This window comes from Nerophis ophidion, linkage group LG01 (assembly GCF_033978795.1).
Source record: "Nerophis ophidion isolate RoL-2023_Sa linkage group LG01, RoL_Noph_v1.0, whole genome shotgun sequence".
NCBI lineage: Eukaryota > Metazoa > Chordata > Actinopteri > Syngnathiformes > Syngnathidae > Nerophis > Nerophis ophidion.
Genome location: NC_084611.1, coordinates 34,746,719 through 34,764,145, shown reverse-complemented (window position 1 = coordinate 34,764,145; position 17,427 = coordinate 34,746,719). Strand labels below are relative to the sequence as shown.

The 17,427-nt window shown below is 40.9% G+C and overlaps 1 protein-coding gene across 2 annotated transcripts in view; it reads right to left on the bottom strand.

The window, feature by feature from the left end:
* The window catches only part of LOC133553264 (transducin-like enhancer protein 1), a 53,121-nt gene that overhangs the window by 18,149 nt on the left and 17,545 nt on the right, over positions 1-17,427 (bottom strand). For both annotated transcript variants that reach the window (XM_061901282.1, XM_061901291.1), the window contains exons 5-8: positions 7,611-7,673; positions 7,419-7,523; positions 2,455-2,671; positions 2,334-2,350 (exon numbers count right to left, since the gene is read on the bottom strand). In XM_061901282.1, the coding sequence (XP_061757266.1) occupies positions 2,334-2,350; positions 2,455-2,671; positions 7,419-7,523; positions 7,611-7,673 (402 nt within the window). The remainder of the gene's footprint in view (positions 1-2,333; positions 2,351-2,454; positions 2,672-7,418; positions 7,524-7,610; positions 7,674-17,427) is intronic.

Here is a 17,427-nt window from a genome sequence, read left to right as displayed (position 1 = left end):
ATTTTGTTAAGCATGTTGGAAATAAACTGAACCATTTCATTACAATTAGGGCCTGGTGATATATCGATGAACTCGATATATCTCGGGTTTGTCTCTGTGCGATGTAGAAAATTACTATATCGTGATGTTCGAGTATACGTTCTCACGCAGTTGCTTTAATCTGCGGGCATTAGACTGCAGGCATTTCCCACTCTTTCTTGTCTCTCCTTCTTACAGAGACATAAAACAAGCGCACATTCTTACATATGTCATGTGTGCAAGACAGGTAGCGACATGGTAACGTTAGCTGTGATGCTAACGGTGCGGTGTGGGTGGTAATACGAGAGAGAGAAGGTGCGAATCTGGTAACAAATGAAGGAAGAATTAATTTCCAAGAAAAACAGCATGAGGTCCATCGTCTGGCAGTGGTTTGGCTTCATGCGGGAAGTGTTGAACAATTATGCGGCAAAAGCGTTGCTGCAAAAAGTAGCAGCACTGCTAATATGTAGCATCATTTCAAAAGTCACCCGCTAGTGAATGAATATTGCTTGAAACTCTGCATGTCAACATCTCCGTTCGGTGCCACACCAACAAAATGCCGAAGCAACTATTTCCAGATCAACACCGTATGAAAAAAATTGTCAAAAACAGAAGGCGATAACATCTGCAGGAAGCTACCACATAGTGAAGGACATACACTATTTTGATCTCCTATTTTGCAGCTCATTTTTATTTGACACTTATTTCAATATCTTGTGTGACATAATGCACAAAAGTGCACTTTTTTTTTTTTAAACTATTGTAGTGGTGTTCTGTACAAAAAGTGCATTTTAATTTAGCGTTGTTTTGATATGTCAAATCAATGCGTTTGTTACGTCTCGCCTCGATTACTGTAACGTATTATTTTCGGGTCTCCCCATGTCTAGCATTAAAAGATTACAGTTAGTACAAAATGCGGCTGCTAGACTTTTGACTAAAACAAGAAAGTTTGATCATATTACGCCTATACTGGCTCACCTGCACTGGCTTCCTGTGCACTTAAGATGTGACTTCAAGGTTTTACTACTTACGTATAAAATACTACACGGTCTAGCTCCATCCTATCTTGCCGATTGTATTGTACCATATGTCCCGGCAAGAAATCTGCGTTCAAAGGACTCCGGCTAATTAGTGATTCCTAAAGCCCCAAAAAAGTATGAGGGTTATAGAGCGTTTTCCGTTCGGGCTCCAGTACTCTGGAATGCCCTTCCGGTAACAGTTCGAGATGCTACCTCTCTAGAAGCATTTAAGTCTCACCTTAAAACTCATTTGTATACTCTAGCCTTTAAATAGACCTCCTTTTTAGACCAGTTGATATGCTGCTTCTCTTCTTTTTCTCCTCTGCCCCCCCTTCCCTTGCGGAGGGGGTCCGGTCCGATGGCCATGGATGAAGTACTGGCTGTCCAGAGTCGGGACCCAGGATGGACCGCTCGCCTGTGTATCAGTTGGGGACATCTCTACGCTACTGATCCGACTCCGCTTGGGATGGTTTCTTGTGGACGGGACTTTTGCTGCTGTCTTGGATCCGCTTTGAACTGAACTCTCACGGCTGTGTTGGATCCACTATGGATTGAACTTTCACAGTATCATGTTAGAACCGCTCGACATCCATTGCTTTCGGTCCCCTAGGGAGGGGGGGTTGCCCACATTTGTGGTCCTCTCCAAGGTTCTCATAGTCATCATTGTCCCCGACGTCCCACAGGGTGTGAGTTTTCCTTGCGCTTATGTGGGTTCTTCTGAGGATTTCGTAGTCGTAGTGGTTTGTGCAGTCCTTTGAGACATTTGTGATTTAGGGCTATATAAATAAACATTGATTGATTGATTGATCTTAGTGACATCATTCACGAAAGTGCACTCATAGTTTTTTTTTAAATGTCTCTGACAATCTTGCACTTTCTGTTTTGGAAATGACATAATTGTTTGTGCCACTGCTTAATAACTGTTTAATAAATACCTTTTTGGTAAATTGACTTAGTGGCGATATCCCTCTATGCATGAAAGTTTAAAATAAGCATATATTAATGAAGTATGAACAATAATGTTTTAATATAGACACATAACATCATCATACTGCTGTGATTATATGCATCAAGTGTTCATTCAAGGCTCAGGCAAAATATCGAGATATATATCGTGTATCGTGACATGGCCTAAAAATATCGAGATATTAATAAAAGGCCTTATCGCCCAGCCCTAATTCCAATTATCATGATTTGTCACTGAATGATCATGTGATATAAATGAATAAATCCTATGACCTGAAAGTTCTCTCATGTAAAACAAAAACATGAAAAACTAAAAGCAAAAGTACTTACTGTGCCAGCTTCCCGCTCTGTTGTGACAAGGTGAAGGAACAAAGGCAGAGAGAGACAACATAATAATAAATACAATGAAAGAACACAAATATTTTGCCATACTTCGGGCATTTGAGTTTACCTCTCAGGTGATCAGCACCTCCCGGGTGCGTGTCCGGTCCGGACAGGTTAGGTTTTTTATCAGCGCCGTCTTTCCCTGCCAGATGTGGAGGCATGGCGCCGAGCGCTCCGGAGAGTGCCAGGAGGCTGGCTGAACCGCCCAACTGAGACGGGTGTAGGCCGGCCGGGTGAGGCGTGAGGGGCATGGGGCCTCCGCCGTGGTTGTGTGATAGGTGCTGCTGATAAGGAGACACACAAAGATGAGAAGAGAGAGGGGTTGGTTATTAAACAGGAAAAGGTGCACTACTGTTGCGACAAAAGGTTGTACTCCTGCTAGGTTAATCGCAACATGCTTGGGGCTGCTTCATGCCTAAAGTCCGGCATGTTTGGCTAGTGGGGGCATACGGATCCAAAGCATTGTACATTTCCGCTTGCTAGGCACAATTGGAAGGAGGTGGACCAGGTCATGGCGCAATCTCATGCACAACCACGTGTATGCAACGTTGCAAAGATGTAAATCTAATGTACAGCGTACTTCATTACGTCACGCTTGTAGCTTCACCACATTGCAGATTTGTTGGTATTTTATTTATATTTTCTAAAGTATATTGTACAACATGTTTGCCCTATATTAGCAGTGAAGGGCCATGCGTTTTCCACCTAGGCCTTCGGTGATGTCCTACTTAGTCTGACTTCAGTAAATACAACAATTTATGTCACCACATGACCACGGCTACAGAAATACCATACAGAAACACACTTGCGCACAATTGACCATTGAATCACCCCAGCAGTGTACAAAACTGGCTATTTTTCAGTGCATTTAAAATCAATAAACCCGCATCAACAATTAAATTATTGTAAAAAAACATTAAATGTGAACACATATAGAACTAAAATATTTGAACTCACTATTTGTAGCACCCATCCGACGTATAAGCAAGTGGTACCGCTCGTAGTTGGTTTACTCGAGTGGAAGTGGCGACCAAACCATTTCACCGACTGGACACCTCCCTGATACCAAAGTACATGTCAAACTACCTCCTTAATGTAAATGACCGCCATAACCACAACACCAGGGGGAACTCCACAAACCACGTTAAACCCAGATTCCGATCCAACAAAGGTCTTAACTCATTCTCTTTGTATGCCACATCAATATGGAATGCACTCCCAACAGGTGTAAAAGTAAATGCATCTCTATCCTCCTTCAAAACCACTCTAAAACAACACCTCCAGGCAACTTCAACCCTTTACTAATACCCTCCTCCATTCACATCCCATCTCCCCAGATTGTAAATAACCTAATGTAAATAATCAAATGTATTTCTAATGTATATACTTGTTCTTATGCTATCTGAACTCACTATGTTCTCTGCTCGCTGTACATATCCTACTAAGTAAGACCTACACTGTTTCAATGTCCATTTCTCTGTTGATGCAATTGTTGATGACTGAAGTACTGATATCAACCAAAGCTCCTCATCCCACCACCCGAATTGTAAATAATGTAAATAATTCAATGTATATACTATGATGATCAACTTGTGTGATGACTGTATTAAGCTGATAGTATATATTTGTACCATGAATTGATTAACGTGGACCCCGACTTAAACAAGTTGAAAAACGTATTCGGGTGTTACCATTTAGTGGTCAATTGTACGGAATATGTACTGTACTGTGCAATCTACTAATAAAAGTTTCAATCAATCAATCAATCCATCAATAACTTCAGAGGCAGACCGACCTCGTCTCACAAGATCTAGTTTCTCTTGGCCTCTTAAATATATATCTGCCGCCTAATCAACGTTCTGCACTCCTTTGTGGGTTAAAAAAGTGAGTACCGGTGATTTCTCCAGTACCATTTCCTGCTTTCGCAAATCACAACTAACGATTATACTCACTTGGGAGTAACAAGTAAATATCCAATCACCGTCAGGTTTTCCGTCAGGCGGCCTCGATGGGCTACTGTCAAAAACTTGTGATCTGACTGGCTATCTCAACCGTCTATCAACTGATCAGCTAATGTTGATTCAGAAGGCCTGTGGCAGAATTCATACAAAGCTGGCAACAAGCGAGCTCAATTCTGATTGGATAAAAGCTCTGACATGAAACAAGCAACACTGGAGCCTAATATGACATAAAAAGAATATGATTAATGATTTTATATATTAATGAAAAGTAAATTAAAAATAAAATTAACTTCAATTAATTTATGATCACGATTTATGTTTAGAGAAGGCCTTGCTGGCCCTGACAGCATACTACTCTATTGTAAGCATTTTGAAGCATTAAAATGGCTAAATGAATTCAAAATAATAAAACTATCAATACTACACTGCGATAAACAAGATAGGACTGCTATGTGATCGATCTTGAAACCCAAACATTTCAAAACAGAAATAAGACTCAAAATAATCTCACAGTAAAAGCAGCAGAAAACTTGTTCATCTGTAAACACAATAGCATGCGTACTAAAGACATGTCAGAAAATCAATGTGACCATCTCCTCATGCAAGTAATTAATGACACTGCAATTTGCACAAATGAAACAAATCGGAATAGTTCGAAATAGGCTTCACGGTGGCAGAGAGGTTAGTGCGTCTGCCTCACAATACGAAGTTCCTGCAGTCCTGGGTTCAAATCCAGGCTTGGGATCTTTCTGTGTGGAGTTTGCATGTTCTCCCCGTGAATGCATGGGTTCCCTCCGGGTAATCCGGCTTCCTCCCACTTCCAAAGACATGCACCTGGGGATAGGTTGATTGGCAACACTAAATGGTCCCTAGTGTGTGAATGTGAGTGTGAATGTTGTCTGTCTATCTGTGTTGGCCCTGCGATGAGGTGGCGACTTGTCCAGGGAGTACCCCGCCTTCCGCCCAATTGTAGCTGAGATAGGCATACCACGCCTTCTGCCCAATTGTAGCTGAGATGGGCGCCAGCGCCCCCCGCGACCCCAAAAGGGAATAAGCGGTAGAAAATGGATGGATGGATAATTCACAAAGTCGGGGAAATTTCAGAAATACTGCAAGATAGAAGTGATGAAACAAGCTTAAAAGGCAGCCCGGTACAACTGGCCTATGTGAGTACTGAGTGTGCCATAAAAGCTCAGGTTTCATTAAAGGAGACAAAGTAACCTATAACTAAAAGTACAATCAAAATCAATATGATTGTGAAACTCAAGCAACAGATATTTGTGGCCCTGAACAGATGGAAAGGATTCTTATGTGCCTGATCTTACAGTAACTCAACAAGCTGCTGCCGTCTACGAGGGGGTGTACACATTTTACCCCCTCCCCTCCATTCCTCCTTTCCTCCTCCTCGTCATCCCTCTAGGGTCAAACACTGAACAATACTGACAGCTGGGATCAGAGTCTCAAAGCCGGAGGATGTGGTGGCAGCGAAGGGAGGGGGGCCCAGCTGCTGCGTACACTGTCAGGTCTTGTGAGGGAGAAGAGAGGAGGGTCAGTAGTGGGAGGTAGCGAGAGAGAGAGAAAGAAAGAAAGAGAGAGAGAGAAGAGTTTGGCTGGCAGCCCCGCTCTCTCTTTCACAGCAAATCAGGCGCTCGTCTAAGCGTGAAATTCCTTTGTGTTCCAAAACATCATTATTGCCTCCTCAGACAGTAGCCGCCAGAATCCAAGCGCACTGATTCGCTGCAGGAGGGAGGGAGCGAGGGGAAAGAGAAGGAAAGGGAAGAAAGAAGGTTTTGGTTGTGGGGGGTGGGGCACAGGAGGTTGCTCGGCAGGGATGGAAGGAGGGCTGAAGGTCAAACTGACTTTTATCTCACCTAATTGACAAACTCCCCCCCACCACACACACACACACACACACACACACACCTCCTCCCCTGCACCTTTCCTCCATTCTGTGACCTGAGGGGTGAAGGCAAAATAACTAAGTAGCCTTTTAGCCTTAGTTTGTACACACAGACACACACATCACTCTTGATTAGCCAGGCAGTGAGTCTTGATAAACAAGGCATGCACACATATAAAAAAAACCTTCTGTTGTTTCCAATAACACACACACGCACACACACAAACAGATGCAAAAACACACTGGAGCAGTAAAACAAATAGGACCCCTGATGGGAGCAAATGGAGGGGAAGTATTGGCGCAGGCAAGCAGACCACAGATTGTCATGGGATGTTAGCATGAGCTGGTGCATATGCACTTATGTGTGACTTTGTGTGTGTGTGCGCGCATGTGTAGGCAGGGGCAGCACGCTTCATTACACTCATTTAACTCACAAATGGGGGTGAATGACAAGCTGGCGTGGGAGACGAGAGGAACAGAAGAAGAGGGGAGCGCCATGGGTAACGCCGTGACCCTCAGTCCCCACCCCCCTTTTACAAACACTAAAACCCTGCAATTAAGACTCCAAAAGCAACTGCCAAATCCACCTCAAGAGCCCCCCAGACCCCATCTCTCTCTCTTACACACATCACTATCGGTCCAACTAAAAGGCAAACAAGGAGCTCCTGTATTTATTACTGCGCATATTGGCCACCGTAAAGAGACAAATTCTACCCGAGGAGACTGAGGGCATCAATAAAACAGAGTGCTGCAGTTAATTGGAGACTGAGGAGCACAAGATAACGCTTCACATGCAATAAACAGACACACACACACCCCTATTAGTCCAACTAACAAGGCAGACTCACATCCAATTCTCTGAAGCCAAGCTCAAGGTCTGCTGATGACCTGCCCCTTTCCCACAATTCCCTTAATGTCAACACCCTCGCCCCCCTGTCTATCTTGTGGGGCCCCAATCAAGCAGAGCGCTTAGTTGTCATCATTAAAAAGCCCCCATGAGCGAAACTAGACAGAAGTGCAACCAAGTAGCTAAAAGGTCTTGCATGATTCAATATTGCTTCAGTGATTAAGAATTCTGCCTATACTTCCCCTGATGTCACACATTCACTTCTCTTATAGCAGACGTAATTAGGTAATACAAAATAAAAGGAAAAGTAGAAGAGTACACACTGTGGGGGGTAGTCCGGGTAGTCCGCGTACCCCAATGACGGCATTGAGCTCGGCCATGGTTACCTGCTTGGCCCGCTCCACCGCCTGCACCACCTGTTGCTGATGCTGCAAAAAACCCAGACACACAAGGTTTTAAAAGGGGAGGGTCACAGCTTACTGTATGATAAACCAGTCAAGAGATGGCGTGCTTACCTCTTGCGAAAGGAATGGGATGACTTGTGCACAGATGGTGTTCAGTCTCTTGGCGATCTCGGTCTGAGGATTGATAGGAAGAGGCAATATTGGGAGTTGATACCAAAATCATCAAGCCATTGCAATTTGTTTGCAAACAATAATTAAGTAACACATTGACAGACTTCCCCACTTTGCTCATTTCCACATTTTAGCCATTCACCCACAAACTCGTAAGATCACTAAACTTCAGCACTAACACAAAAATATTAACCTTTAAAGTTTTTTCCCCACTATGTATTTTACCCTATTGGAATACTGTATTGCCTCGTTATTTACCCGATTGCAGAGAGAACTATCAAGGCTACTAGTAGTACAAGTACTTTTTAAAACAATATGTTTTGATTGTTTTTTGCAAAAATACGTATAAAACAATGTGTGTCAAATAATGTAAATATTATGTGTGCTATCACAATCATAATACAGAAAACATATTTACAACATCGGTACCTCGACTTACGAGTGTTTTGAGATAAGATCTACCTCTCAGCTCTAAACGTTAGACTTTAGGTAACATTTGAGTTACGAGTAACCCACTGCTTGTTGATGTAGATTGACCCACCTGAAACACTCTGTCTTACTTGCTAGCATTAGCTTATAGCTCAAGATTGACATAACTTTGTTTTCTAACCTTGGGAAGGAAAAAATTGAGCGTAAAAAACAGTGCTGAAAAAAGAGGTGGATGATATTAATTGACTAATAGAAATAAAAGTACCATAGCTGTAGCAATACGCCTTAGCCCTGCTAGTCTGCACCATACTGAAGCAAAATTAGTATTAATACCAGCCAAGAACGTTAAAGTAATTTGTAAACGATTGACATTTATCCGCTGAAATATAAACACACTGATGATGGTGTGTATAAAAAAGGAGCAGCTGGAAGAAGATGCTGTAAAGGTCAATTCTCTAACACTAACATTAGTTCATAAAACTATGGTAGTTGTTTATACTATTTGTCTATTGTATTTTTCTAATCCAATATTTGTTAACTAAAAGTTTGTTTTTCTTTTCTAAAATCTTGTTACATGGTAAAATTGTAATTCTGGGAGCCAAGAACTAATTCAATTGATGTTATATAATGTCAATGATCGACATTGATTTAAGTTAAGAATGTTGTAAGTCAAAAGTTTCGTCAAAGAACCAGTTAAGCTTGTTACGGTACTACTGTGTATGCTGTAATTTATATATATATATACATATACATATACATATACATATATATATATATATATATATATATATATATATATATATATATATATATATATATATATATATATATATATATATATATATATATACATACACACACACACACACACACACACACACACATTTATACATATATATATATATATACATACATATATATATATATATATGTATATATACATATATATACAAATAAAAAAACAAATTTAAAAAAATATTTAAAAAATAATAAAAAAATAAATCTATTTATTCATTTTTTTCGGCTTTTGACTCGCTTGACCGCTCATAAAAGCAATGGGACTCCGTCTGTGAATGGAGCTTGTAGTTACATATTATATAAATATGTATATAAATATGTACATAAAGTGTTGTAATTATATTCCAACTCCGCGTAAACACTGTATACATATATATATATATATACATATATGTATATATATATATACATATATGTATATGTATATATATATATATAAATATATATATACATATATTTATATATATATACATATATTTATATATGTATATATATATATACACGATTGATGTATATATATATATATATATATATACACACAATTGATTTATATATATATATATATATATATATATATATATATATATATATATATATATACACACACAATTGATTTATATATATATATATATATATATATATATATATATATATATATATATATATGTGTGTGTGTGTGTGTGTGTGTGTATATATGTGTGTATATTAGGGGTGTAACGGTACGTGTATTTGTATTGAACCGTTTCGGTAGGGGGGTTTCGGTTCGGTACGAGGGTGTATCGAACGAATTTGTAAACTAAAGTCTTAGCAAGCTGCTTTGCAGCTGCCTCTGTTTGAGCAATGAGCACCCAGCATTGTCCCGCCCCCACACAACCACCTGATTGGTTACATACAAAGCCAATCAACAGTGCGTAATCAGAGCGATGTAACAGCCAATCAGCAGTGCGTATTCAGAGCGATGTAACAGCCAATCAGCAGGGCGTATTCAGAGCGCATGTAGTCAGTAATCCGGCGTCGAAATGAGCAGATATGTGTCTAGCAGGTGAGCGGCGGACATCGTACACTCCCCAAATGATAAAAAACACTTCCCAGTCACAACTATTACAAACATCACTATGAGCCCGTTGACCTTCTAGGACAGGGGTGTCAAACTCAAATACAGAGTGGGCCAAAATTTTAAACAGAATAAAGCTGCGGGCCAAGGTTGAACAAATGAACCTTTTAATAGGGACCCAAACAAGTTTTGCATTAAATATTGAACAAGTAAGGCTTATATAAATTTACAGTAACATGCAAAATCGAGTTTCAAATAATAATAATAATAATCATTTAAAAAATATCAATAATTATTGCTCAGTTTGCGACACTGACTTGCTTTAACACTGAATATGGAACAAGCAACGCTAATATAACTTAATAGTGCAAAATCAACTTTCAAAAAACAAAAGAAAATACATCAATGGCATATTAAATAAAACATTTATAAAAAATGTAATGACTATTTGCAGCCTTCTGAGGTAAATATCAACATTAACTTTTTCCACAGGCTAATAAATTTGAAAATAAATGGGGGGATTATATTGTATCGTCCCGGAAGAGTTATTGCTGCAAGAGGTTCTGGGTATTTGTTCTGTTGTGTTTATGTTGTGTTACGGTGCGGATGTTCTCACAAAATGTGTTTGTCATTCTTGTTTGGTGCGGGTTCACAGTGTGGCGCATATTTGTAACAGTGTTAACGTTGTTTAAACGGCCACCCTCATTGTGACCTGTATGGCTGTTGACCAAGTATGCCTTGCATTCACATACCTGTGTGTAGAAGCTGCATATATTATGTGACTGGGTCGGCACGCTGTTTGTATGGAGGAAAAGCGGACGTGACGACAGGTTGTAGAGGGCGCTAAAGGCAGTGCCTTTAAGGCACGCCCCCAATATTGTTGTCCGGGAGAATGTTTTTCGGGAGTCTCCCGGAAAATCGTGAGGGTTGGCAAGTATGAGTATTAGCGGTGAATGCGGTGTTACAGCGACACCGACCCTGTACAATACTGGCGGGCCAGCTTTAATGTTAATTTGATATTGCCTCAAGGGCCAAATGAAATTACACAGCGGGCCAAATTTGGCCCGCGGGCCAGAGTTTGACATCCATGTTCTAGGAACTTAAACTGCAGCTCAGCTCGCTCATAGTTGAGGTGAAGGCTAATTAGCTCTCAGCGTTACGTTAGCTCATTTTGATGGGTGTGTGTGTGTGTGTGTGTGTGTGTGTGTGTGTGTGTGTGTGTGTGTGTGTGTGTGTGTGTGTGTGTAATAAAAGTCAACTACAAGCTTCCCAAATGCTGTGATAAATTAAGCATGATGAGTTGACTTGAAACTGTTTAATGTTGCACTTTTTATATGTAAAAGAAAGTTTTTGTCATTTTATTTAATCAAAGCAACAACTTGAGGCAGTTTAATGTGGATTAACGTGGGTAGAATTATTATAGTGTTCCCAATGTTAAAAGGATAAAGCCAAATTGGGTAAATAAATAACCCAAAAATGTATATTTTGTTGTTTTCTTGCTGTACCAAAAATGAACCGAACCGTGACCTATAAACCGAGGTACGTACCGAACCAAAATTTGTGTACCGTTACACCCCTATTGTGTGTGTGCATATATATATATATATATATATATATATATATATATATCTTTAGCTGAACAAAACATTATAATATCCATTATTTTGGCGGTTGTTTAACAGGTGGATGGAAACTGTGTCCCTCGGTGCACGGTTGATGCTCCGGTTTTCTGTACTTGAGGCAACCTCACTTATGTAGCTGTTCGTCAGGGCTTTGCACCGGTGGCGCGTGGCCTGCTCTGTTAGCAAACGATGGCGGTTGAGAAAAGAAGGGAAGTGTTATTATTACTTAAAGTGTTCTCCACAACTCGATAATTTGTATGGATATGCACACCAACTCAGTATTGCCGTGCAACTCGTTGTGTCGTTTGTTGTTGGTTTATCGACTTGAGAGCAGTTCCGGATTTTGGGAAACGTGTGCCTTGAGAACGTTGAGGAGTGCGGTCCTGTTCTGGGGTTAAAATGCGGGCCTATGGGTGCCCTCTGTGTAACTCTGCAGGAGAGGAAGGCACCAATACAGTATTTTTCCCCTAATATTTTAGGGAGGTCCTAGCTGATCTACCTCATACCTCTTACTGGCTCTCAGATGAGTCCACTGTCCATCGGTTAACTGACCGTTGGTTGCGAACGTGCTTGGTTTGAATTGCAGCGCAGCCTGATTTTTAAATGTAAATATTTCCGCAAATCACCCTCATTTAATCGTCGCTGCCAAAATCGTGATCACAATAAAAATTAAATTAATTTTGCAGCCCTTGTCTAGGCCACTGTGTGAGAAAAGGTTTTATTGACTCTACATTGACATCTGAACCCCTGGTCGGTGATTACTCATATGGTGCCTTTTCTACAAAATGTACCTTATTCTTGAAACCAAAAGTGATAAATTGAGGCCAGATTGGAGATATGTTTTTTAATACTCATTTACACTTGGACTTGTCCTGAAGTAAAGGAGATAGGAAGTGTCCGAACAAACAAACTGGAGAGGTTTCCTTAGTAATTATCAGGAGACGGCTGAAGTTTCTCGCACTCTTTTTCAATGTTCTCTCCGTTTTTCTGTTCTTGTCGATCCCTATAAGCCTCCCATCCCTAACAGCATTTAAACATAATCTCATCAGCTCCTAACTTAATTTGCCGGGCCCCGAGTATCCATGCCAACACATCCGCCCTTTCCGACCCTGACTCCCCCCGGAGGTGGCTACAATTGTCTGAAATCAGATACTCCCGCAGTGGCATCAAATCAGATAAGTGGGCTCGTATTACACATCATCCAATCAAAGCAATTTGAAGGGGAAGGCTAGGGTGAATGGGGAATTGGAGAAGCCGTGACATGTAGCGCTTCTTCTTTTGTATATCATCAGATGGCCAACTCGGTGTCATGTAGCCACGCCCTCGTCTCTGGTCTTAAGTAGAAAAGGGCCGGGCGCTGGCTCATTGGTACACGTAAAAATAAATACATATGCACAATCTCTATAAGTAAGCATGTATCAATGAGGGTCTTTTGCACCGTACATGCTCTACTGCCTTTGGTTTTGGGCGGATGCTTTGAAAGGCATTCCACATTAAATCCATTGAAACAAGACATGTTATTAAACAACAACAACATAAGAGAACTAGGGTTTTCTATGTTTACTTCTCAGCAAGTTAGCAACAAATGTAATCAGAGAGGGGACGTAGGGCAGCCAGCAAAGTGGAGACTGTTGATATTAACATGACACAATCTCTTTGTTTGAATTGAGCATTCATTTAGCTAGCTCGCAAACAGATGCAGGTTTCTAACCTTCAAAGATTCCTTTAAGTTAACAATTTTACATACATGCAAGACATACAAAATCTGGATCGGTTTTGTTCAGCCCATCTGGGTGTGTTACAGAAGACATGCCCGATTTGGCAGGCACACATCCATACCGCTCCAAATCTCACTAAAGCATTGACCCCACAGCCGTTTAGCCAATTATGCACCTGGGTGAGCTATAAAAAAATAAAAAAGCACAAGGAGACTTATTTGGACGACCTCTGAACTCCAAGACATGATATTTGTAATGTAATGTAAAGAAGCTAAGGGTGGTTTCATTACACCGTTCATATGCTGTAGTAAGTGAACAGTCCTGTAAAATACCTCCAGATAAAACTAAAACTAAGATAAATCATGGAAGCTGTAATTCACACAATTCAACTGAATAAGAAATGCGTTAAAAAGGAAGACTGCATTTCCCCAAATATTGGCCATCAACAGACGCCGTGCCTCAATTAATGGGGTGTGTCAATCCACGTCAAACAAATAATCGCCTCAATCAAACATACTTTACTGGGTAATTACTGAGTTCACTTTATACAAATTGTTCAAACAGAAAAGTTGACTGTTGAGCACATTTGAATTGTGTAAACCCATACAGCAGTACCTACTGTAAACGGTCTCTTTCTATGAATACAAGTGTGGGGTCCTACCACATGTCAACGAGTACCAAGAATGATATTTACCGAGGATTAGTATTAGATAACACTTTTATGCGCTCATTTCGCAATGTGTTTGTAGAGCTTTGCTCCACTTGACCTCTTTCCAGTTGTGCCTCGTTTGTCTGCATCTCAATACATCGCTCCATATAATCTGAATCAAGCATTATCATTTAAAAGTGAAAAAATCCAAATGTTGAGGGAATCACTAGCAATTTACAATGACATGTGCATTTTTGGCACGCAATTGCAGTCGTTCTGACGTTAGTTATCCTGACAGAATCAACGAAAAGTAATAAGTCTAAATATAGTTTTAAACATACTTCAGCTCATAAACTACAACCAGAGGTGGGTAGAGTACCCAAAAATTATACTCAAGTAAGAATACTGTTACTTTTGAATAAATTGACTCAAGTCAAAGTAAAAAGTAGTCATCAAAATAATAACTTGAGTAAGAGTAAGTAAGTAATCCGCGAAAAAACTACTCAAGTATTGAGTAACTAGTGTGTAACTTCTGATGTATCTAGTAGCTATTTCTAATGGTTCTTGGACTACAATTGTAATTGATGTGTGCATGCATGAAAAACATAAAAATCATAATTTATTGTAGGGCTGGGCAATATGGCCTTTCTTTAATATCTTGATACTTTTAGGCCATATCGCGATACATGATATATATCTCGATATTTTGCCTTGGCCTTGAATTAACACTTGATACATATAATCATAGCATTATAATTATATGTGTCTACATTAAAACATTCTTGTTAATACTGCATTAATATATGCTCATTTTAAACTTTCATGCAGAGAAGGAAATCACAACTAAGTCAATTGACCAAAACTGTATTTATTAAACAGTTATTAAGCAGTGGCACAAATGTTCATGTCATTTCCAAAACAGAAAGTGCAAGATTGTCAGAGACATTTTAAGTGTCAAATAAAAACAAGCTGCATAATAGGAAATCAAATAGTGTTCGTCCTTCGCTATGTGGGAGGTTACTACGGGCGTTATTAAATTCTGTTGTTGACTATTTTTTTCATAAGGTGTTGATGTGGAAATAGTTGCCTCGGCATATTGTTGGTGTGGCACCGAATGGAAATGTTGACATGCGGAGTAAGCACCCTTCATTCTCTAGCAGGTGACTTTTCAAATGATGGTACATATTAGCAGTAATGCTGCTTTTGGAAGGAACGCTTTTGGCCCACACGTGACAAATTACGGTTGTCTGTTCGACATATACCCACTTGAAGCCAAACCACCGCCAGACGATGGACCCCCTGCTGTTTTTCTTGGGAATTCATTCTTCCTTCATTCGCACCTTCTTTCTCTCGTATTACCACTCGCACGGCTCTGCTAGCATCACAGCTAATGTTACCCATGCTGCTACCTCTCTGCTCCGCAGGGGGGTATACGTATGTGACGTATGACGTGACAGTATGTGACGTATGTAAGAAGGTGCGCTTGTTATCTGTGAGAAGGAGAGACAGGAAAGAGCGAGAAGAGCCTGTAAATGCTAAATGGGTTGTACTTGTATAGCGCTTTTCTACCTTCAAGGTACTCAAAGCGCTTTGACATTACTTCCACATTCACACACTGACGGAGGGAGCTGCCATGCAAGGCGCTAACCATCACCCATCAGGAGCAAGGGTGAAGTGTCTTGCTCAAGGACACAACGGACGTGACGAGGTTTGTACTAGGTGGGGATTGAACTAGGGACCCTTGGGTTGCGCACAGCCACTCTCCCAACTGCGCCACACCGTCCTGTAATGCCCGCAGCTAAAAGCAACTGCGTGAGAACGTATACTTGAATATCACGATATAGTCATTCGCACAGAGACAAACCATCGATATATTGTGTATATCGATATATCGCCCAGCCCTAATTTATTTCAATGTGTATTCTATAGTTAGAAGTGGAATTCTTGTAGGCTGAAATGTGAACAGTTCTACGGACACCGATGACAGCACATGATATAAAGGTTATTTTTACTAGTCGGTATTCATTGAAGATTTGTCTTGTCTAACGTCATGGCACATTTTACATTCAGTACGTTTCAATGCACAAAATTAGTCTGATTTATCAAATAATTCAGTTTCTTCTATTTTTACAACTAAAAATAGATGAATGGATAGACATGTGAAATTGTAGTTTCCATGCTCTTGTCTCTAATGTGACTGATGGCCAAACGCAATGTGCCTCTCATACATTGGGGGCGATTGTGGTCATATCAGCTTGTTTACCTATGTGAGAATGTAAATACATTTTAAGCAGAAAATATTACATGCTAATAAGATCTCACTAGTTATTTTCAAGATCCAGATCTAACCAATAACTACACATTTCCAGTGCTATTTAGTGTTGTTGGTAATGCTTTAATGTGTTCAAACGACACTTATGGTTATTAGACTCAGAAAAATACACAATATTGCATTTTTAGTTAACTGTTTTGGGAGGTTTCTGCTCACCAGCTGTTTCAAACAGCCGGGATGTGCTGTATCATGTCACATAATTAAATTGTCTCATTTTGGGAAGGTTTATTCAGGTGTACTGGAGAGGAGGCTTCGTCGGATAGTCGAACCTCGGATTCAGGAGGAACAGTGTGGTTTTCGTCCTGGTCGTGGAACTGTGGACCAGCTCTATACTCTCGGCAGGGTTCTTGAGGATGCATGGGAGTTTGCCCAACCAGTCTACATGTGCTTTGTGGACTTGGAGAAGGCATTCGACCGTGTCCCTCGGGAAGTCCTGTGGGGAGTGCTCAGAGAGTATGGGGTATCGGAATGTCTTATTGTGGCAGTCCGCTCCCTGTATGATCAGTGTCAGAGCTTGGTCCGCATTGCTGGCAGTAAGTCGGACACGTTTCCAGTGAGGGTTGGACTCCGCCAAGGCTGTCCTTTGTCACCGATTCTGTTCATAACTTTTATGGACAGAATTTCTAGGCGCAGCCAAGGCGTTGAGGGGTTCCGGTTTGGTGGCCACGGGATTAGGTCTCTGCTTTTTGCAGATGATGTAGTCCTGATGGCTTCATCTGGCCGGGATCTTCAGCTCTCACTGGATCGGTTCGCAGCCGAGTGTGAAGCGACCGGAATGAGAATCAGCACCTCCAAATCCGAGTCCATGGTTCTCGCCCGGAAAAGGGTGGAGTGCCATCTCCGGGTTGGGGAGGAGACCCTGCCCCAAGTGGAGGAGTTCAAGTACCTAGGAGTCTTGTTCACGAGTGGGGGAAGAGTGGATCGTGAGATCGACAGGCGGATCGGTGCGGCGTCTTCAGTAATGCGGACGTTGTATCGATCCGTTGTGGTGAAGAAGGAGCTGAGCCGGAAGGCAAAGCTCTCAATTTACCGGTCGATCTACAGTACGTTCCCATCCTCACCTATGGTCATGAGCTTTGGGTCATGACCGAAAGGATAAGATCACGGGTACAAGCGGCCGAAATGAGTTTCCTCCGCCGGGTGGCGGGGCTCTCC